Below are 23,280 nucleotides of genomic sequence, written 5' to 3' on the forward strand. Positions count from 1 at the left end.
TTAGAAGAAAAAATGCTCTTTTTTAATGACCTAGTCCAAGGGTGTCCAATCCTGGTCTTGGAGGGCCGGTGTCCCTCCTGGTTTTTGTTCCAACTTTACCCTAAATTACTTAATTGGACCAATGGTGGTGGTCCATGTCTAAAGAGGGAGAACATCTAAGAGTGAATGTAGGTCATTGAGAAAGAAGGTAGTACAGCCAGAAAAACATGATTCACTGTTTGTGTGCCAACAGAGAAAAGGTTTAATCTACTGTCTTAATCTTGAAATACAATGGGAAAGGATAATCTTGTTTATTGTTTTGCCTTTTGTAACGTTGTCGACTTTCGGAGGATGCAAGTAAGGAGCCTGCTCTTGTTTCTTGCACTTAATACTACCAGGATCACACAAAAATTTGAACTGCATTAAGATCATGCGTATTTCTTGATGACATATAGTTTTAATCTTATCAGCACTAGACAGGGCAGTAAAATTTATTATTTTCGTCAAAAACATCAAACGTCAGAACATTTGTCCTTTTTAGGTTGCTTTTAGTACTGCTGTCTGTACTAGTGTGACAGCAAATTATATTGAATGGGCATGTGCTTGTCATTCGTATGGCATGTACGAGGTGTTCCTGTGGGCAAGTTCTGCAACAGAATGATTATTGAAAATGCTAAACAACCTGCACACAATCATTTGAACCGTAAATCAAACTTTTGAATGCAGTATTAAAAGGCACTTTGTTTTATAGGTGCCTGTTCTCAATATAATTTGCTAAATAATATGACTAGCTCAAGGAGAAGGTTTTACAGGTTCAGTCCTGCTTCTCTTGGGTATATCTAGGCGTGTGTGAAGGGAACACATCAACCTTGGTTGATTTGTTTCCAGTGGACATTAAGCAAGGATCACTATTTATCCAACCATTTTACCTCAGGTGATCAGTAATGTAAGGGAACTGCAATTACAAATCTAGAATTATACTGACTGAAATGTACTGATTTAATGATCTAGTTGCTGTAAAACAGTTGTGCGTGACCAGCATGAAACAAGTAACTGTGAGCTCCAATTCACAAGTAGTTGTTGGAATGTCTATCGGGATTGCAAGGTATCTCTTCCAGTAGGATAATAATGTTTCAACACAGTTTTACAAAGCAAGGACAGAAACAGCTTAACCCCCAGGTTGAATGTTGAGTCATTGACAATGCTTGCAAATCCAGGATCTCCCGTGACTTTGCGTTTAATAAGCACTTAATTGGTCCAATTAAGTAATTTAGGATACAGTTGGAACAAAAACCAGGAGGGACACCGGCCCTCCAGGACCAGGATTGGGCACCCCTGCTTTAAAGCATAACCATTTTTACACACTTATGTTTTAAGAATGCAAACCAGGCCAACAGCAGTGAAATGAGCTGAATGAATGCTGCTATAGCATTACCATTACCAGCACTGGAAAGGCTCATTCAGAAAGGGGTTGCTGTGGCTGTATTGGGAGGGGGTTATTGGGGATCTGCTGTGGCCACAAAATCATTCACAGGCCATCGTTATTTAGATAACACTTGAAATTTAGTTTGCATAGCCATTTTTTTAAAATCAAATGCGTGTTTTATGGCATGCATGTAAATATTAACTAAAGTATCCATGATATTAGATACTAGAATCCATTTAGTGATTGGTTTGAACATAACTGTGCTTACAACATTTTTGTAAATCCTTTTTTTTTTTTTTTAGAATGTGCAGAGCAAAGCCTTTTAGAAAGACTACAAATCCCAGCGCGCTACGTACCACACAAAACTCCTCCCTTTACTCTATTGTCACCACGTGATGATGTCATCGGCGGAGGGATAGAAGCTTCAGGACAGAGAGGAGAGACAGGGGGACCGAGATAGGGTGAAATAGCTGCAGAGAGAAAGTGTAGAGCTCGATATATTTTATATCGTCAAGAAATTTGTACAAGAAGTCAGATATATATATGTGTAAAAACACGTCATTGTCAAGCATCCAGGTGTCTAACTGAGAAGATTATAACATTGTTATTCTGCACAGGGATATAAAATGTCGTCTCCAAGTCCGGGTAAAAGGCGAATGGATACCGACGTGGTGAAACTGTATCCTTTTCAGAACATAAACAGAGGAAAAGATTTTTATATTTAATGTTAAACATCGTAATGACAACAGGTGCATTTTGTGAATGTTAATGTTTTGTTGATTGTATATCAATCGATCAGTAGATTAAGACTAAGAAATGTTTTATTTGATAAGGATGTTAAGATTTTTGTAACAGTTTTTTTTATTATTATTTTTATATTATGATAAGATTAATAATGTTGCGACCATGAAGATTATTGTCATTATGGATAATATTTTAGGCAACGTTGAGTTGGCAAACAATAACATCGAGCGATTTTTAGAAAAATATTGAAATGTGTTAACCAAAATTTCCAGCATTGTACTGAATGATATTAAAAATGATATACATTAAAACTGCATTGTATATTTACTGTAGTGATAAAATTGTAATCTTATGCGCTTTAAATATTTGAATCGTAACGTTTTAATTCGTTTTAGAACGATTTGAATAGAACAGTCAGGGACAAAAACAAGCAATTCCATTAAAATGTTTTATGGTGCTTAAATTAATTAACAGGAAAACGGGCAATTTCAGTGTGTGTGATTGTGTGGTTTAGAAAAACATGACGTTTTAAATAGTCTGCCTTATTTTAATAAGTTTGAACTGTTGATAGTGTTTACCGTGGGTGATTTATATTATATGGAAAGAAACTGCAGTGTCTACATATGCTAATACTACATACACATGAATTAGCCATTTATATCTGATCTTTTTATTATATTCTTTATAATACTTTAGTTGTTACTTGGTTAAACATTTAAGGTCATTTTCTTGTTTTTAAATAGAAATGAAATGCACTAGATGAAATCGCACAGAGATCACAGGTAGGTCATCGTATTGAAAACAATTTGCATTTAAAGTACTGTTGTGACTTGGGTCTTTGTTAAATTTCCAGTGTTTTATTTTTGAACTCGTGAATCATAGGGAGTGGGATCAAATTAGGCGTTTCTCATACATACCATGTAGTATTTAATTACAGGCCTGTATGTTGTTTTGAAAAGTTTGGTCACGATTTATTTGACTTTTCACAGATACTGTAAAACTGAACTTTTCTAGTGACAATGGAAGTGATAACAGAAATAAAGGTGTTCGTTTGTAAGATTGCCCTTTTGTATTTAAAACATCTGTTTTGTTATTTAAAATAAGTCATCTGTTACCTCAGCTGTTTTATTTTAGCACTTGACCTCTAGCAGAAACTGTTGGATTTCTCAGTAGTCTGTACCGTTCTCGTTTTGTTTCCTGTATGTAAAGAATTGAAAGAAAAGCTTTCTGACTGAGGTACTAGGGTTTAGCCTAGGCCTCTACTTTTTGTATCCAAAAGCAATAGTAAATTCTTTCTGCTAGTCAGCTGGATTTTGGTGTTTAATTTTCAGCTAGCCATATTTATTTGTAACACTTAAGTTTTGGTTGATTGAGAAATGTTTTACTTTTTTCTTTTTAAAAATGTAACAACGTGGAATTGATGGATGCTGTTAGTAAGCACTGGTTACCTTGGCCTAATTTTGAGCTGATAAGCTCTTCGATCGTTTCCTTTACAGTTTTATTACTAGTGTTTTAAAGACATGTAATGTAAACTTTGCCAGTTCTATTAATGTATTTTCATTCAGGCTAGTTTGTCAACCCAAGACTGCGCTGCATGTGCTTCGTGTAATGTTGCGGTTATTGAAGCATTTATTCCCTAAATATCATCCGTATTGTTTTGGAGGGCAGCTATTTTTTGTCATACGCTAATTTTATGTACGATATATGTGTTGAAATCACAAGCTGGATTCCTGATATCCCTCTTACGAATTAGGCCCAAAATAGTTGAGCAGATGTTTTACATGGTAATAAAATAAACATTTGCGTTATGCGTTGTTGTTCTCAAATGTGTTTATGCATTATTCTTATGACACAATTTATTTATTTAACATTACCTTATTTGGGGAATTTTGCTTTAAATGTCGAGCTGTGTGGAGTTGTTTTGGTGTCTGCGAGCAAGGAGAATTGTTATATTCTGATTGGTGGTTCTGTTACTACCCGGAAACGAACAGAGGGTGGGTGGGTCTTAAAAACAGCTGATAAACTGACAACAAAGCCTGTTTATATACACAGGGAATTAGGGGGAGGGGGGTTATAGATCGGTGGATTCGTGCACAAATGGTTACCAATCGGCTGCCTGGTGTCAAATTCAAACCCAGAACTGTGCTAGCATACTCTTGACAATCAGATTGGAGACAGAAGTGTTAGCAACTCTAGCTGACATTAGTTCCTAATATCACAACAAAGGTGAATGGGTGTGTAGTGTATGATCATTATCTTGGCAGAAACTCACTTTGGGAACATTTAATCGGTAGGCATGTAATAGTTGTTAATGCCCAAAACAATGTTCCTTGAGTGTTTAAACCTGTAGTACTTCAGTTAAGATAGTGAGTGATGGTACAAAGACTCCTCCAATATAGCACACCAGTTTTTTTGTCTGCTATAGTGGAACTGCATGGCCTAATCCTGCTAGATGTATTTTAAAATAAAATCCTATGCTGCCAAAGAATGTAATTTGTGGTTTGGTTTCTCTCAATTACAGTGATCTCGGTTTTTAGATATTTAAAGCAAAACTGGTTAAAAATAACCTCCTGTGTGAAATAATTCTACATTTGTTTCTTTTATTGGAAGGAATGCTTTGTGTGTCTGTTAGCATCTGTTTTTTTTACTGTAGTATCTGTGTGTGAAGGACATGTGTTGGCCATAACTGCAGTACATCACAAAATCCCTGCTGAAACCTGTAGCTTATGGGAGATACCAGTCAGCTGTAACCCCCAAAGCTGTTGCTGTCTGTAATTATTGAAACCTGGTTCCAGAGCTGTCTGTGGAGTGACAGCACATACGAATGTGTGTGTACAGAGCAGCAGAGTTGGAGAGGTGTGGGGGAGGGGAAACTATATGCACTGGTAGGGGTTTAGTGTTGTGTAATCATTTTATACTTGTGCTCCAGACCCTGCCTTGTGTTTGCAAATGTAGCACTGTAGAAATCCCATACAGATCCTAACTAAGCATATATGGTCTTTTCAAAGTATGAGCCATATTAAATCATTTTTAAATATAATGAACAACTGTACATTGGCCTAAAAAGGCAAACCCTGACCCCTGACAAACTCGTTGAACTAATTTTATTGTGAAGTGAAGCAAGATCGGTTACACTGCCTTTCCAAATCACATCATTTTTAAATTGAGATTTATTTAAGCAAGCAATATATTCTTTTGGTTTGGAATATTTAACAAGGTTGATAGACTGACTGGTGTTTTCATGAAAACTGTTCATATCAGTTTAGGGAGTTTTGATGTGCTGAGGCATCCTGCTAACTGCTAAAATCAACATTTCAGCACAGATGGAATACACAGTGTGTTCTTTGTGTTTGCTTCATTCTCCCTTTATTGGTTAAAGCCTAAAATAAGATACTTGACTCATTCGTGTGCAAGTGACCCACTTTGCTTTCTAAAACGTATGTGTGTGTCTATATATATTTATAATTAAATACTGAATTATTTAGCTCTCCCCTTTAATGCTGAAGGCTGTGAATCTTCTCTTCATCTTATTTTCCTTCAGACCTGCACTGTGTTTTGAAGTATAAGCTCTAAGGGTTGGAATACTGTGTGTATAGATGCCAGCAGAAGTCCATTGCTAATCCAAGGTCACCTCTGGTCACTTTCTGTTTTTGCCAGGAGTCAGCTTTGCTGCATTTCAGAAAGGAATATGCTTTTTATTCCTTTTATCGTTCTTACTGTGATATCCTTACATGAAACTCTATCACATGTCACAGTAGTTTTTCATAATGCCTAAATTCTGTACGGTCAGTCTAATCCATTACAGTTATTTTGGATTATTTGTGTCTTAATTGAGAAATGGTGTCAGCAGTACTGCAAAGAAATCTGTTGGTTCAGAGGGATTCCATAACCAGCCACCAGTCTGTAGATATCTGCAGAATACTCAATGCTGGCATTTTATACAGCAGGGTAAAAAATGTCCTCCTTAGCCTTTTTATGACATTATTTATCAGTCTTTCCATAACCTGAGATGCGTGTTAAATTTAACAACCTGTACCTTAACCTACCCCAAAAACAACATTTGGGGGCTTCACAAAAAAACATAGTAGCACTGCTTCTGATAACCCTTTCCTTAGGCAACTGTCAATTTCTTTGATTGCATATTGTAAGCTTCAGAAAACCCAGATTTCCGGCTTTATTGCTCTTACTGGCTGTAATAGTTTTAAGACCCGACTTTCTCATTCGGAGATGGTTAGAGTTTGAAGGAGCCTTTATGATCGTATAAGTTTATGAACTATTTAAATGAACAGTGTGTGTGTCAGCAATGTTTCTGCAGCATCTTGAAACCACTTCATTCACATAAGCTTTGGGACATTTATTGATATTGATTTAAGTGTTTTTAAGTGAAATTTTAATTTGAATTCGGTGGAACACAAAAGGTTCATTTGATACCATATCACTGTAAATAAATCTCTCAGGAGTAAAATAAACCAACTACCCCAATATCAAATGGTTTATGAACATATTTGTAATTTTTGCCAACGAAGACATTGGAGGAGAGGAGCGCAGCAAAAATGTATGTGGGCGGTACAATCATTGATATTTATTCTAACGATTATATTTTGTGTGCCCAATTGATTGCTGTTTTGAGGCTTAACTGACAGCCCAAGGTTTGCAGGACTAGGCTAAGTATAATACTAACAGATGCAACAACTTTTCATTCCAATTTTTCCTTTTATTATTATATTCACAAACAAACCAGGTCCTCAGTAGGATCTGCCTTTCAGAGAGAAACATAAAAAAATAGCTTAGATTTTACTGAAAACCACCTTGTATTATGCAGTACTATAGAGAAACATTAGTCTACTGTAGTGGTATTTCTCCATAGTATACCTGTCTTGTTACTGTAGTGTTGGCCAACTTTGTGCGATTAGGACAATTAAAGTACCAGTAAATGTTCTTGACTCCTTTTGGGTTTCAGAAATTCCAAGGTTCAGATTGTTTTGCTTTGGTTGGACTGATGGGTGCAAAATGTGTTCTTGGGTGTGTACTCAAGTACATTTAAGAATGTGTCACACACTGTACAGAGGAAATGATGAAACTATAATTGTGGGTAGGCACATTTCAGCTTGATGTAGAAGAAGGAAGCTTAATGGCACAGCTGTAACCCTTTTCTGGTTGTATTAGAAATATTTCAGTGTTTACTCAGTTGTCGATTTTCAGAGGGACATGCTTTTTTTCTTAAATTATTTATCATCGGTTCTGTTCTAAACTTAAAATGTATGTTTTGGGATATAAATAAATAAATAAACCAACCTCTGGTGAAATTGTTAAACCAATACATTTTACCCAGCCCTTGAACCACTGTACTATTAGGTACAGGGCTCCAGACAACGACTAAAATGGTCGCAAATGCGACTAAACATTTTTTCCTTCATGGATTACAAGCTAGAAGTGTATAATAAAATAAAGGTTTGGTGTAGATTGGATGCAAAATGAATGAGGATCCTCTGTATGTGCCTGCACTAGTCATAACCTAACCCCATGGCACAGACAACCATACCCATGCCAGACAGGTTTTTGGTTTTCTCATTAATGTAATCCTAAAGAAATGAAACGTCTTGCTAACTGTAACTCTTGCTTTCTAAAACTCATTTGAACTTCTAAAAAAGTGTTTACATTAATGTAGGCTGAAACAGATCCACTGCTGTGTTTACATGTCCTACCAACAAAAGCACACATCCTAGTATAACAGTAAGATATAAGCTTTATTTGTTCATGTGTTTCATGACTTCTCTGATTAGTGGTCATTGAAGACAAGGGGGACCCCTAACCAGCATTTTAGAATATAATTTGTGGTTTGGTTTAGCATTCTAGAGGAAGTTAATCAACACAATATGCCAGCAGGCCACATTGTGAAATTCAGACGTACGTGGAGGGTTGAGTAAAAAGAAGACGTGCAAAACTTAGCAACCTCCCCCCTCCCCTTTTAAACAAGTTCTGCAGTAGGTGCCTTACAAGTGGTGTGCTATCAGTTTAGTTGGAGGTTTTCTCTGTGCTTGTGAGCTGAGTTAGTGATACTGTGTTTTGTAGTCACCAGTGAGGATGTGTACGGCTGTAGTTAATTGGAAGTGCTTGGTAAAATAAGTGTATTGGTTTGTTTGCGTTAAATGTGCAGACAAAAAAAAAACACACACAAAAACAAGATGAATATTGGGAATTACCAACAGAAGTATAAGGAAAAAACTAACTTGGTACTGTTTTTTTTGTTGTTGCTGTGAGTAGAAAAATATCTTGGTACCATTAAAATTTTTAAAATCCCAATGAGGTGTGGCATATTTAGCAGCATCAAATCAGTTGTCCAATAGAATTGACAAATTGTTTCTTGTATATTTTTTGATGAACTGTCAAAGCCTGTAGGCATAAAACAACCCTTTGTTTGTGGGGTTTAAAACCCGGAGCTGCAAGCAGTCCTTATTCTGAGGAGAATGTAGTTCATTTGGCTTTGCTGCAGATTCACACAGAATATTAAAGGGACTGCTGTAAAGCAGGAAACTACAATAAAATAATACTAGTCTATGGTCTGAGATGCAAAAAACTTGGCGTGCTACTGTGCCATGATGGGAAAAGGAATGCAAGTACAACATCTTGTTATATAAATAGTATTAAAATATACAGTACAGCTAAAGGAGACTTACTAAGATGAGTTAGAATTAACTGGCAACACTCCTTGTGTGTACTGTACACAGGTTCAGACAATCTGTTACAACTGTTACATTTTCTTACAATATGCAAAAAACAGATTGTCCCTTTTATTTATTTAAAATTATGTAGCGCCAATTGGCATCTGAGCGCTGTACAAGGCAAAAGACATGGAATCATTTAACATCGTACCATGTGATAAAAACATACATCATAAATATATAAAACACACAGTACAGTATAACGTAAATATATTGCACATTATACACTTTCAAATCATGTATTAAATTATTAAAAACCATTGCAGCTCTCTAAAGTTAGCGAGATGTTCTTTGATAAAGTGAAGTTTTTAATTGCTTTCTAAACTGAAGAAACAAATTCTGTAAATAAGCTACTGTGGCCTGAAAGGTGCAGCCTCTCAAATTAACTCAAGAGAAAAAGGAAGAGAAATACGGAGGGAACCATTCAAACGTAGATTCCTGGTATTGATTCGAACAGGAAGAACAGCTTGAAGATAGGCTGGTCCAACTCCATTTAATGCTTTATAAACAGTGCACAGGATCTTAATCTATTGTCTCACGGACTGGGAGTCAGTGTAGTTCCCTCTGAACCGGAGTGATGTGGGAGCACAGCGGAGTCCCAGACACAAGGCGAGCTGCCATGTTGTGAATCCTCTGAAGTCTATTAAGCTGGACCACAGGGAGGCCTGAATAAAGGGAGTTGCAGTAGTCCAACTTTGGGCTTAAAAGTGTTTGGACAACTGTCCAAAAAAGGGAACCTGGCAAATATGGTCCCTTGGGGATACAATGCAGAATGTGTCTACATTCATATGTGTACATACAGTGGAGGGCTACTTTAATTTCTGATAGATCTAATATAGGGTTATAGGATGTGTATGTGGGTTATGTCGGCACAAGTAGAAATGAATGGATGGAGACTGAAAGACAAGGTATTTTACGAGCTGCAAATGTCAATATAACCCAGATGCTTGCACTCCTATAAATGTATTATATACTTTAGCATTAATATACAAGAAGTACAATCAAACCATATTTATTTTCTCATCGTTACCAACCCTTATTTACTGTAGTCCATTGTCAATGTCATGGAAAAGAGGGAAAAGGTTGATGAAGAGAATACTGGTAAGTGGCTGAAGTACTTGGACGATCGTGATGTCACCATTTTGAATGGACTTTGCAGTTGAATGGAATTCAAAATGGTGCCTGAAGTATGATTTTTAAAGCCGGTGACGCCAACCATGATCATGTGGAGAATACATCATAGTAAAAACTGGAAGTGCCACAGCTGATGTCATGAATAGGTTTTCTCCATGTTTTGTCGTGGAATACAAAAGGTGAAACATGCCCTCTTAATTGGCTGAAAGATCCTGAGCAGTCTATAATTTTATATAACTTTCGTGGTGGGTGATGTATGTTAAAATATATTTTTTTAATTGGTGCAGTGTAAAAAATCATTTTACACTTTAATTCTCTGGTTTATTATTTTTCCAACATTCATATTTTTTGTATCCAAGAATGTCAGCCAGGTGTTTCTCAAAGGAAGTCAGTTAAGCAAATGTATGTATATTCTAGCTCGTTTTAAAAAGGGAGACAGACTTCAAATCAGTAAAGTTTTATTTTGGGCCTGTGTTTGTTTTGATTTTCCACCCTAAGGTTTCTGACTTCCTGACCTTTCAGCATGCCACAACCCTCGACCTGGCAGCTAAATTAAATGTTAAGTCTTTGTGATGCTTGGCTTCGCTGAACGTGGTTAAGCTTGGACATCTGTTACAAGAAGTCATTTCACACACACTGAATATACATTCTTAAAGATGGAAGTTGCTCAAGCTACATGCTGTACAATTGTATCTGTTCCCTTCTGCAAATGTTCCACATATTGTACATATGGTTTTCACTGTGTTTATCCTCATTTAAATTATAATTGAATTTGAGGTGAATGTAGGTTAAACAGCTATAGGTCAAATATTTTCTATTTAAATTGTATTTTTTTTTTGTCATGTGTCCTTTACAACAATCCTAAATTATAGATTATTCTGTTACTTTTAACTATTTGTTGAATGCTTTCATAATGTTCCTTTTTACCAGTAAAGTGGATATGGACAACTAAATATAAATCCATACTTATAATAATTGCTATCTTCTATAATAATGTGTCTGTCTTGCTGGCTATCGTGATAGTCAGATAAACAATTTTTTAACTTTTTTTGCTGCACAGCTTCAATTATATATAGTGTTATGTGCAAAGATAAAAACAAATCCAGCACATCCCTATGTACCACTTCAGCACTGAGTCCATGCTTGGTCATATGATAGTAACACAGTAACACTCAGAGACAATGGATAGAACCCTGAGGCAGAGCACTTGTTTTGGTACCTTAATTGTTGCTTACTAGCAGTAACATTTTAAGTTTGTTTTTTCTATACAAAAAATGGTGCCTTGATGCCATGGTGCGGCAGTATTTTTTTCTGATGGTTACTGAATTTCATGCTGTTCCACTTGTAGTGCAGGGAGGCATCGAGATGTGGGCTCCTATTTAAGAGCTTCACATTGTTCAAAGTATAAGGTTGTACTACTCACTTTTTTGCAACTGAGACTAAATTCCATCTTCTTGTAAATGTTGCTTGAAACTTCTGCATTAAGGAGGCCTATTTCCTGTCTAGTTTGTACAGTAGTTTCATACAGGCTCCGAGTAAGTGTAACCCTTTAGAAGCAGCGGAAACTTGAGGCTCCTTTCGAGAAATTAGAGCTGTTTATGTATTTGCATTCCAGCTGAAGAGCAGTTTTAGGTCTCCATGTGATTTGCGAGTTGGTTTATTGGCTGCAAGGTGTCTTGTAGTCCTGGATTGAGACTGAGATGCATGCAGGGTAGACTAGTGTTTTAATTTGCCAGTTTAACAGGGCATTGCTTCAGGAAGGTAAAGATGCACTGAAGATACCAGCCCCTTCCTCCATTTGCAATAATTAGCGTTCTACTGTATCAGAATAATTGATGGAGCCAGCTTGGTGGTTGAACAACTAAAACAGATTTATTTTAATACCTCATTTTTCTTATATGGGATGATTCCATCATGACCAACCAGTACCTGCTGTCTGCAGTGTGTTCTGGTTGCAATATCAAGTGGGTTTATGGGCCGAAGATTGTACAGTGTTGAGTGGAAACTGTCTTAATTAAGAATAGCACTGTTGGGTATCTGTGTTTCTTCTGCCTTCTCGTGATCCATGGCAAAGCTAAAGGGAAAAAGTTTCTGTTTCGTTGCTATTAAAACTTTTTCTCATGTAGTTTTTTAATACAAGAAAGGGTTCTGGGATCAAGAAAACACATTTTTTTTTGGCCAATGCCATTTATATCACGATTTAGTTAGGTGCTTGATGTGTGTTAATTTCCAAGGAGCAGCTTTTTGGGGGTGGGGGTGGGGAATACAATTTTTTTTCAGCTATAAAATTGACTAAGATCTTTAGAAGTTTCTCTCTAGGCCAGTTGAGGCAGTTTCTGCATACTCTGCAGGTTTGTTTTGGTTTCGTGTATTATGCTAATCCAATTCCATTCCTTGCCACTGCGATTTTAGAATTTGCTGCACAGCAATTGTTTTTTTAGAAAGTTTGTGAAACCTGCCAAGTCCAGATTATTTTAGAACTATGGAACACTTCACTTAATTTAACTTAATTTCTTCTTATACACGCTGCATTAATCAGATTAGGATGTGGATTTTTTTTTTTCATTTTTTATAAATATAAATTCAAGGTTGTGGTTTGTTTTTTCCGTATAGAAAGCCTTTAAAATAATAATAATAATAAATAAATAAATTCAGTGTCAAATAAAATATAAATGATCTTTAGCAACCAGTGAGACAGGAAAACCCTGTCTGTATTGTCTTGTTGTGTTTTTGTTCAGCTGTGCTAAGCATGGAGAGTGTTGCACTCATGAAATCTGATCTGATGTCTTGGCATTGATTTGCCAGTACACAGATTCCAGGGTGGAGAACATGGTGCCAGATTTAGGTGGCAACTCCAAGCTTGGCTACAGTTTGGCATCTCTGACTGTAAATGCACATGAACTGTGCTGGATGAATAAGGGCCCCAAGCAAAAACAGTCTGGAATGCTGATTTGCCGCAAACAAACTTCTCTATCGGCAGTCAATGCCTTTTCACAGGCCTGCCTGCGTGCCGTCTGCACTGGGATCACTTTGTCCAGACTGATGCACATGACATCGGGTACAAGTGACGCCTTGTGTGTTATATTGTGCAAGCTTGCAGTAGTAACTTGCATTGAAGCTGCAGTGTCCATGTCTAAGGTGCAGCTGTGTTATCTGGGATGAATGAACTCAGTGGATTTTAGAAATGTTTTATTTTTGTAATTTTAGACACCATAAAATGTAATTTTAGTTTTTTTGTAAAATGCCAACTGCAATGGTAATTGTATATAGTAAATGAAATACCAAGACCACTGGTCAGAACCAGTGTTAAGTTGTCATCTTGTGCCCTGTTCTTAACCACAAGCCTGGTCTTTCTGAACTCATTCCAGCATTTTGAATAGGCCATTAATTTCATTTATTCATTCATTCATTCATTCGTTTTTTTATGTTGGTGGAACGTTACTGTAGTAATAGAAAAAAGACTTGCAAACCTTTTGAATTTAGTAAAATATCAACCAACTCTGAAAGTCCCTAAAAGTATATTTTTGTCTGTTATATAAAACGCAACAGCAGTTTTTAAAATAACTTTGATTAGTGTATGGTATGTGTAGACTAGACTATCTAAATATTTTATTTTGCCTGTATTCTTTTATTCTCGCACATCTCTTTTAAAAAAAAAAAAAAAAAATTGTAAATGTTTATAACAAACATGATTCTAAGAACTTCTGTCGTTACTAGTCATTTTAGTCATTTTGCTACTTTTATTGCGGTGAGCAGTAAAATGTTGATTCCTGCAGTCTTTTGAAAACAAGTCATTTTTTCACGAATGTTATTTTCGGAACCTATATCTAAAGTACACGTAGGTAACCCAACAGGAGGCGGGTCTCTCTGAAATAGCGAGAACGTCAAAACAGTGCACGAAAACATTTTCAGGTAAGGCAAGAAAGAGAATGCATGTACAACACTATGAATTTAAGATGAGGTACTGGATCTTTAAGACACAAGCAAGTATTCTAAATGGAGGATTCCATTTTTTAAAATTTCTTTTAAATTAATGCATTAAAGTTGAATACATGCACGTCCAGCTCATTCTCCTTAACTCCTGTGCAGTATTGAAAGTAAACATGAAGTTACCATCCTGGGAGGACTCAATGAATTTGTAGTGAAGTTTTATGGACCACAAGGAAGTAAGTGTATATTTCCAATTTTGAGTGTGTCACCACAGTTTTAGCATTGGATTACTGTGTGTTCACACAGCTACTTCCTGACTTTAACCATCTTAGGAATATATATATATATATATATATATATATATATATATAATGTGTATGGGTGTAACAGAAAGAAACTAAATAAAATACACCCAACGCAGAAAGACTGTAATTGGCAGTTATGGGGCACCACAGTCATTATGACACAAGCTCCCCATTAACCTAACTGATTTGTTGCTACTACACGTGGTTATAAACAAACTTGTGTTTACATTGGAAACGGCTGTCTCCAATCTAGATTTGGTATCAAATACTAATAAATAGACTAAAATAGTAATATTTGGACTTTGGTTCTTTTTTCATAACAATATCTCCCCATAACCACTATTTCAACCACAGGTACAGCATTTATTAAAGCTCAAATGTTGTATAAAAATGGTTTCATTAAATAAGCTTCCAGTGTTGTTACTAATGATTATTACACATGTGGTGTTTGTACAAAAAAAAAAAGATTTAATCACTTGCCTAAAACATTTTTGAAAAATGTAAATAACTTCAGAGGCGTGCAATTCATATCACACGACGCCCGGGACAAGATTTGTGTGAACGACAATAAGTTTTACCGTTTTACTTTGCCTGTTAGACAAATAGTTTTTATTTACTTTTCCTATGTTAATGCTGTTAGTAGAAAAACCCTCCAGGTATATTTCTAGAGAGCCACACAAGTTTCTGAAAACTGAATTGTGGAAGTCTAGCACCTACACACAAACATAAAGTGTTTACATCCCACCCCTATCGCTTCTGATTGGCTAACTGTGGAAAAAGCTGATCTTCTATTGGTTACAAAGAAACCCAGAAACGGCAAGGCAGACTAATTGTTTAAACTTAAGGTATTTACATTTTTTGTAAATTAGTAAATAAGTGATACTGCTTTCTTAATACATGAACCTCACATTTAAATGCAGCAATCTAGTAATGTTAAAAAAAACAAAAAAACAAAAAAAAAACACCATGGTTTCTAAGGAATTAGTGGATTAGAAAAAAATGGTATTGTGTATTTTTTATAAAATTAGTTCTGAGTCTACTTTGTGGTCAAGCGTGTACTATTTTTATATTTGAATAACTCCAGGTATTGCTGCTTATAGTTGTACCCTTAGTATGTTACTTAAATTTACTAGCAAATGTGTCCCAAACTGCACTGAAAGGAACATTTCTTTAAAGTGTTATAAATGTGTTGAGCAGAGGTGGGGTCACAGGGAACCTTTTGTGTATCTTGAATTTGGTGAACCAGTAAAGCTACAAGGCTAGATCTGCCCCTGTTAATCACTAATTGATTGATTGTGTTCACTGTTAAATAAAACCAAAATCCTACAAGTTATATTCTATGTTTTTGTGTGTTTTGTGTGATGGGGAGGGGGCAAGTAGATTTTTAAGAAGGGCAAGTAGTTTTTTTTTTAGCATTTTCTAATGTTTTTCCATTTTCCAAGCAATGTTTATCTCTTTCTGTTTTCTTCAACCTTTTAGCGCCGTATGAAGGGGGTGTGTGGAAAGTGCGAGTAGACCTACCTGACAAATATCCATTTAAATCTCCATCTATAGGTATGTATCTGGTACTGATGGCACCACTTTACTATATTGGAGATCACATTTTGCCAGAAAAAACTAGCTATATTGCAATGAAAAGGGTTTGCCACAGATTCTATGGCAGCCCCATAGTTGGTTGCATATGGTCTTGATGCAAGGTGTAATCACTTGTAATGATTATGTAGTGATAGCCTACTACTTTTTTGGGGTGTGCAGCAACAATGATGTCACACTAACAAAATACACACAACTCCGAGCAGCTGTTTAATCATTGTATTGCCCAACATATACAGAGCATCAAAAGAAACTTATCACTATTATAACACATTTATTTTCGAAAAAAAATAAGTATCTCCGCGCTTTACTCGCTCGTTGTGTATAGATTTTTAAATAATTGCTTTGTCTGTTTAGAATTAGGCAAATTGTATTACTGTGTCTGTATGTCCAAAGTAATTTAGCACAATGTGTTTGTCTGCAATTAAACATTGATTTAAAACAAACAAACAAGGGCCTGTGTGTCATTGAGAGTTAACCTGTGAGTTAAAAGCAGGTATGGAAATAACCTTTTTTTCTGCTAACAGTATCTGTTTTGTTTGTTGCAGGATTTATGAATAAAATTTTCCATCCCAACATTGATGAAGCGTAAGTATATTTTCTTCAAGTAAATTCTACAATGTACGTGTTCATTGGGCCAACTTTTAGATAATAAATAGCAGAACAAATATTTAAATAACTCTTGACATTTGCAGCTGTTTACCTGTCATATATACATAATGAAAATAGCACTTTGGAGTAAACACCTAGATAAATCTGTCCTGTACAGTACTGTAGTGGCTTATTGTGCCTTCATTTGTTTGTCTCTCTGTTTTACAACTGTATTTTCAGTGTATTTATTTTTCAGCTGTTGGCTCAGCTTTTTAAATTATAGTCATCTCTGTTTGGCTAGCACACACATCGCTGTATCGGAGATTACAGATGAATTCTGCCTGGGGATAAATTTCAGTTAATATCCCCAAGAGTGTTAGATCCTGAATGCTTTGCAGATGGTCAAGATCCATTGGCACTGGTTACGGTCCTGTTTCTTCTCTCTTTGCTAACCCAAACAGTTTACATAATCCTTCAAATAAATATATTCGTTCAGGGACTGCTTGTCTCGGCAACAAATGAGTGGTATTTGAAGGATGTGGAATTCAGATGGAGGTAGTTTACCATTTAAACAGGTTTGAGGTTTCCATATGTGGACTGGCTCTTAAGGAATTATGGCTCTGGAGACTTGTATGTCGAATGCACTTGCAGAATCTATGCAAATCAGCTGTATGGGGCACACATAAAATAAACCCTTTTGCCTGTAATTGATTTTAAGTGGCTACTGGTTTCTTTGGTATATTAGTGGCTAATAGGGAAATACAGTTTTAACTCTTTGATTCCCAAATGTGCCATATTGTTCCATAACCATGCAGTGAAGCAAATGCGGTATTTCCTGATATTGTTTCAAGTTTATTTATTTATGTATCCCACGTAGTTGAGTTTAATTAATAATGAATACTGTATAAGGCACAGTTCAATGTGTTCTATTTCAAAAGTGAAATAGGGTGCGTACAGTATGATTTGTAAATGTTGCTCTTCTTTTCCAGGTCAGGAACTGTGTGTCTAGATGTAATTAACCAAACATGGACAGCACTCTATGGTGAGTTGACCTTACTATTGTAATTCAGCAGTGGCGATACACAATGGATATATATTCACTGTTTGGAGGGGTTTTAAAAGAAAGTGAATATTTTGGATAAACTGTTAGATCTGTATAAACAGTACAATTCTAGCCCTCTGTTCAGTGCATAATCTAATTCTCTTATTGTATGTTAACACTACAAGGTCATTCCTAGAAAGATCACGGTCAGTAAGCCATGCTGGTAATGGGAGAAATGGAGCATGACCATTTAGTCAGAGCTTGGGATAATTGGAAAAATTCATCAATGTGTGTGCTGCATGAGAGATGCTGAAAATTAATTCATTTAGTGTATCAAACCAAATTTAAAGAAAGAAGAAAAGGCAATGTTAACTATAGAAATGCATTAAGCAATGGAATTGTAAATAATGGGTTAATGTCAGTAACAATAATTTAAGTGTGGCTGTAAATCTATGTTTAATAGATTAATGGCTGGTTTTACACACCCTGATCAGCACAAATCTTCGACTGCCTAATCTTACCAGAGGCAAGGTTAGTACAGTTAGTGCTGATTAGGGTCTGTGATAACAGATGTAAATGTTTAAGCCTTTTGTGTAATTGTTTTCAATAAAGAACAGTAAAGTCAATAACATCATAATTTTTTCCTTATTATATTCTAGATCTGACCAATATATTTGAATCGTTCCTGCCCCAGCTGCTTGCATATCCTAATCCTATAGATCCTCTAAATGGGGATGCTGCAGCCATGTACCTCCACCGACCAGAGGAATACAAACAGAAAATTAAAGGCAAGTATGAGAGAGACTCCAGGTTTTTTTTTTTTTTGATTGTTAATCCATTGCCTCTGTATATACATTCTGTGTACATGGAAGACAAGTACTTTTTAAAGTCCATTCAGAAACATTCAACTACAGAACTGTATTTTGCTGCAGCATTAGCATTTCAGGGAAAGACCAGCCTCATTTTGCATTTATTATACTAGAAATTATTGTGGTTATTATACACCAAGAAGTCAGTTAGTTGAACTCCACTCAAGATTCATATTAAAAGTTTAGGCAGAAAACTGGTGCTAAAAATATAAACATTCTATCACTGAATAAAATAAAGAACAATAATTTAAAGTGCATACCTAATATAAGGGCATGTTTACACACATTTAGTTTAAGTTTTATTATCATTTTTTTCTATTATTAAATCTACACACGCTCTTAATATGTATTTGTCTTTGGAGCCTTCCGACCTTTGATAGTATAAGCAAAAACTGAAAACATTGCATTTTTTTATCATAACATGGGGTATTGGGAATTGAATAAATGACAAATTATGTATGAAGCATTTCAATTGAAGAAAACCTTTATGTGTCTGAAAACACCCATGAGTTTTTAAACAAGCAAACTAGAATGTTTCATTTATGTTAATACTTTATGTAACAAACCTTTTATTGGATATACAGTGCCTTGCAAAAGATTTCAGACCCCTGACCAATTCTCTCATATTACTGAATTACAAATTGTACAGAAATTTCGTTCTGTTTGATATTTTATTTTAAAACACTGAAATTCAAAATCAATTATTGTAAGGTGACATTGGTTTTATGTTGGGAAATATTTTTAAGAAAAATAAAAAACTGAAATATCTTGCTTGCATAAGTATTCAACCCCCACACATTAATATTTGGTAGAGCCACCTTTCGCTGCAATAACAGCTTTAAGTCTTTGGGGGTAAGTATGTACCAGCTTTGCACACAGTGTCGGAGTGATTTTGGCCCATTCTTCTTGGCAGATTTGCTCCAGGTTGTTCAGGTTGGTTGGACGACGCTTGTGGACCGCAATTTTCAAATAGTGCCACAGATTCTCAATGGGATTGAGATCAGGACTTTGACTGGGCCACTGTAGGACATTCACCTTTTTGTTCTTGAGCCACTCCAATGTTGCTTTGGCCTTGTACTTGGGATCATTGTTCTGCTGAAAGGTGAATTTCCTCCCAAGCTTCAGTTTTTTAGCGGACTGAAGCAGGTTCTCTTGCAGTATTTCCCTGTATTATGCTCCATCCATTCTTCCTTCAATTTTAACAAGATGCCCAGCCCCTGCTGATGAGAAGCATCCCCACAGCATGATGCTGCCACCACCATACTTCACTGTAGGGATAGTGTGTCTTGAGGCATGGGCAGTGTTAGGTTGAGTTTTGGCCAAAAAGCTCTATCTTGGTCTCATCTGACCACAAAACCTTTCCCCACATCGCAGCTGGGTCACTCTCATGCTTTCTGGCAAACTCCAGACGTGCTTTCAGATGGTACTTTTTGAGTAACGGCTTCTTTCTTGCCACCCTCCCATACAGGCCAGTGTTATGCAGAGCTCTTGATATGCTTGACTGGTGCACCATTACTCCACTCCCAGCCACTGAACTCTGTAGCTCCTTCAAAGTGATTGTTGGCCTCTCTGTGGCGTCTCTCACAAGTCTCCTTCTTGTTTGAGCGCTGAGTTTTTTGAGGGATGGCCTTTTCTTGGCAGTGCCTGGGTGGTGTGATGCAGCTTCCACTTCCTGATTATTGATCCAACTGTGCTCACTGGGATATCCAAACACTTGGATATTATTTTGTACCCTTTCCCTAATCTATGCATTTGTATTACTTTATCTCTAACTTCTGTAGAATGCTCTTTGGTCTTCATTTTCCTTCAGATTCACAGCCTGACCAATGATCCTTCAACAGTGGGGTTTTTATCCAGAAAATGTGACCGCAACTTTAATGGTTCACAGGTGGAGGCCAATGGTAAGGTTATTGTGTCCTCGTTAGGGCAATTTCTTTCATCTGTGTAAACTGGGCGATTCCACAGCACAGGGGTTGAATACTTATGCAAGCAAGATATTTCAGTTTTTTATTTCTTAAAAATATTTCCCAACATAAAACCAATGTCACTTTACAATAATTGATTTTGAGTTTCAGTGTTTTAAAATAAAATATCAAACAGAACGAAATTTCAATGTACCATTTGTAATTCAGTCATATGAGAGAATTGGTCAGGGGTCTGAATACTTTTGCAAGGCACTGTATAAGAGTGTAATGGAAGTGTATTTGCATAGTGTGCATTTTAAAATGATAACATTATGTTTTGATGTTTACTTTTTCATCATGGGGACAGTTACCTTCTTGGGTAGTTTTATCTACAGGTCATTAGGTCGATTCCAACACGATTGTCCAAAGGAAGATGCTAATCACTGGCTCCCATGTATATATGTATACAGTATATATAGTAGCTATATATCGAGTCGATCCACTGTTGATGTGAAGAGATTAACATTGTTTTCTGGTGACATATTGAGCTGTTATCCTCTCAGATGCCTGTTTCACTGCCTAACACTGTTCCTTGAGTGTCCCCTGTACACATCCATTTGAATTGTCTTGTGATTGTTTCTTCCCCAGAATACATCCAGAAATATGCAACAGAGGAGGCCCTGAAGGAGCAAGAGGAGGGTGCTGGGGACAGCTCGTCCGAGAGCTCAATGTCTGACTTTTCAGAAGATGAGGCCCAGGATATGGAATTGTAGTAAAAAGAGAGACCCTTAACAGAACAGAGACTATATGATTTCCTAACCATGAGAAGCAGACTATAATATTCATATTTAAACAAGGCAATGTTGTTTTTTTTTTTGTTTTTTTTTTTATATTACTAAACAAGGATTTTTATGGATATAGCATCGGCGTAGGTCTCACCCTCTAGATGTTCTTCATTTGTCGTTTCTCAACCTAAGGCGCATAGCATTCCCACATTCCACTTTGGTAGCTGCATTGCCTGAATGCATGTGATGATCGCTGTATCCTGTTGGTCAACCTAAATCGTGTGTGACCGAACTCTGTAGAACAAAATGGACTCCTCAGTAGACAAGGCCAAGAGATGGCCTCCCTTTCTGTATGACCAGTGTATCAAGAGAAATGTGGATGTTGTTACTGGTAGTCACATCATGGCTATTAATTTACTTCCAGTTAATAATTATTATATATATATATAATTTTTTTTAAGACCCTTAATTGTGTAAAGCTGATTGGGTAAGTTGCTGCCTTGCACATATGACTATGATAATTGCAATTGGTGGCTGTTTTATATTTTAGTTTCATAGCACAGTGATTGCCATTCAAGAGAACCTGTAGCTTCAAGAACATTTTTATAAAGCTGATTTTTTGCCTTCCATTGAAAACTTGTCAAAAGCTACCATTGTGTGTAAAATAGTCTATTTTTTTATATTTACCAATCTGGGCAGGATTTAAAACCCATGTCTTATTTAAGGGGTATGGTTACAAACTACCGATGAAGGAAGTTGCAGACTGAACACAAGTGTGTTTTATTTCCTTTATATATCATATGTGTGTGTGTGTTATTATATATATATATATATATATATATATATATATATATATATATATATATATATATATATATATATATATATATATATATATATATATATAATTAGTAGCCCGTACATCTATCCATGTTTGTCAAAAGTTTAGTTTTTTTTTGTTTTATAAACATTTGACAAAAGACAAGAGTGTCAGACAATTTACCACAGTTTCTATCGGCAGTAAAATGGTGCAAACATTACCAGCCAATATTTTGTATTTTTAGTTGTACCTTGTATTTCTTTTATTTTTTTAAAGCTTAATAAAATGTATTTGACCCCAGCTGGGAGTGCCGATTGGCTGGTCTTCAGGCTTCTTCAGGACTAAGATGACAGAGAGGTGGATTCAGACTTTTAAAAATGCCCCACTGTCTGACAAAGTTGCTCCTCAAAATGTTGAGAATCGTGGTATAAGAGTTTAACATTTGGAAAAAATAAATAAATAATTAAATAGTATGTGACATTGCACTTTTTAAAATTTCAGTCATTTTATAATTTGTATATTTTAAATATTCGTTAGCCACAAAAAGAGAATGGGAGACAAATATTCAGTAGTATCCATAAAGCACAAAACATTTTGGTTCCACTTATTTAAGAAAAGTAGAATTCAGATTGCGTTTGCATGTTTTCTTAAAATATATATATATATATATATATATATATATATATATATATATATATATATATATATATATATATATATATACACTTTCTTTTTTTTAACTTTTGTTTATTGTGACATGTCACATAGTTATGTAGGGCTTTGGTGAGCTAGTATGCTTTTAAAAAAAAAATAAAAAATCTAGCGTTTGTGGCTTCTGTTGGAAGGATAGAGTTAAGTATGTAAGATGTAGTTGTAAACTTGATTACTCTTAAGGAGCATGTGGTACTTGCAGGGGAAGGGGATTTTGCTGGTCTTAACTTGCTTTACCTTATCAACTTGCCTATCGCTTGTGTTTTGACTTTTTTAGGGCTAGTTTAGTATGCTGGGTGGTGATTTTCAAAATAAAATGTGTATGGATTTTGATACTTATAGATGTAGCTTGTTTGAGCGAATAACCTGAATAAGGGACCCTTTTAAAGGTTATTGTTTTCATTCAGTTCAAGCTGTAGTTGGAAAATACTACTCCAAAGATATATCAATCCCTGCCCCTTCCTTGGACTATTGCTACAGAATTGTAGTTTAACAGAAATCTGTAGCATGTCAGACTATAGTGCTAAATTGCCTCTGCGTTGGCGCACAGACAAATAACACATTCTCTCGTGGTTATTTGGGTTTGTCAAAAGCCTGGGAATAATATGGGGCGAGTTATTATTTCTTTTGTTGTGTTTATATATATATATATATATATATATATATATAATGTGTGTGTGTGTGTACAAAATTCTTTGCCACCTTGGATTAAAGGATAACTTTGT

General features: G+C 35.8%; 1 protein-coding gene across 2 annotated transcripts; it reads left to right on the forward strand.

Annotated features, from left to right (window-relative positions):
• The first annotated feature begins 1,788 nt into the window (after positions 1-1,788).
• Positions 1,789-22,144, forward strand: LOC117415606 (ubiquitin-conjugating enzyme E2 H). 2 transcript variants are annotated; one of them, XM_034026165.3, is made up of 7 exons: positions 1,789-2,084; positions 14,095-14,171; positions 15,720-15,794; positions 16,382-16,421; positions 17,414-17,466; positions 18,126-18,254; positions 20,888-22,144. In XM_034026165.3, exons 1-7 carry the CDS (start codon positions 2,032-2,034, stop codon positions 21,010-21,012), a joined length of 552 nt encoding a protein of 183 aa, XP_033882056.1. In that variant the 5' UTR covers positions 1,789-2,031; the 3' UTR covers positions 21,013-22,144. The 2 variants fall into 2 exon arrangements, with proteins under 2 accessions (XP_033882056.1, XP_033882057.1); XM_034026166.3 differs by lacking the exons at positions 1,789-2,084; positions 14,095-14,171 and adding an exon at positions 2,913-2,931.
• Positions 22,145-23,280: the final 1,136 nt, after the last annotated feature.

The sequence above is a fragment of the Acipenser ruthenus genome, chromosome 7 (assembly GCF_902713425.1).
Source record: "Acipenser ruthenus chromosome 7, fAciRut3.2 maternal haplotype, whole genome shotgun sequence".
NCBI lineage: Eukaryota > Metazoa > Chordata > Actinopteri > Acipenseriformes > Acipenseridae > Acipenser > Acipenser ruthenus.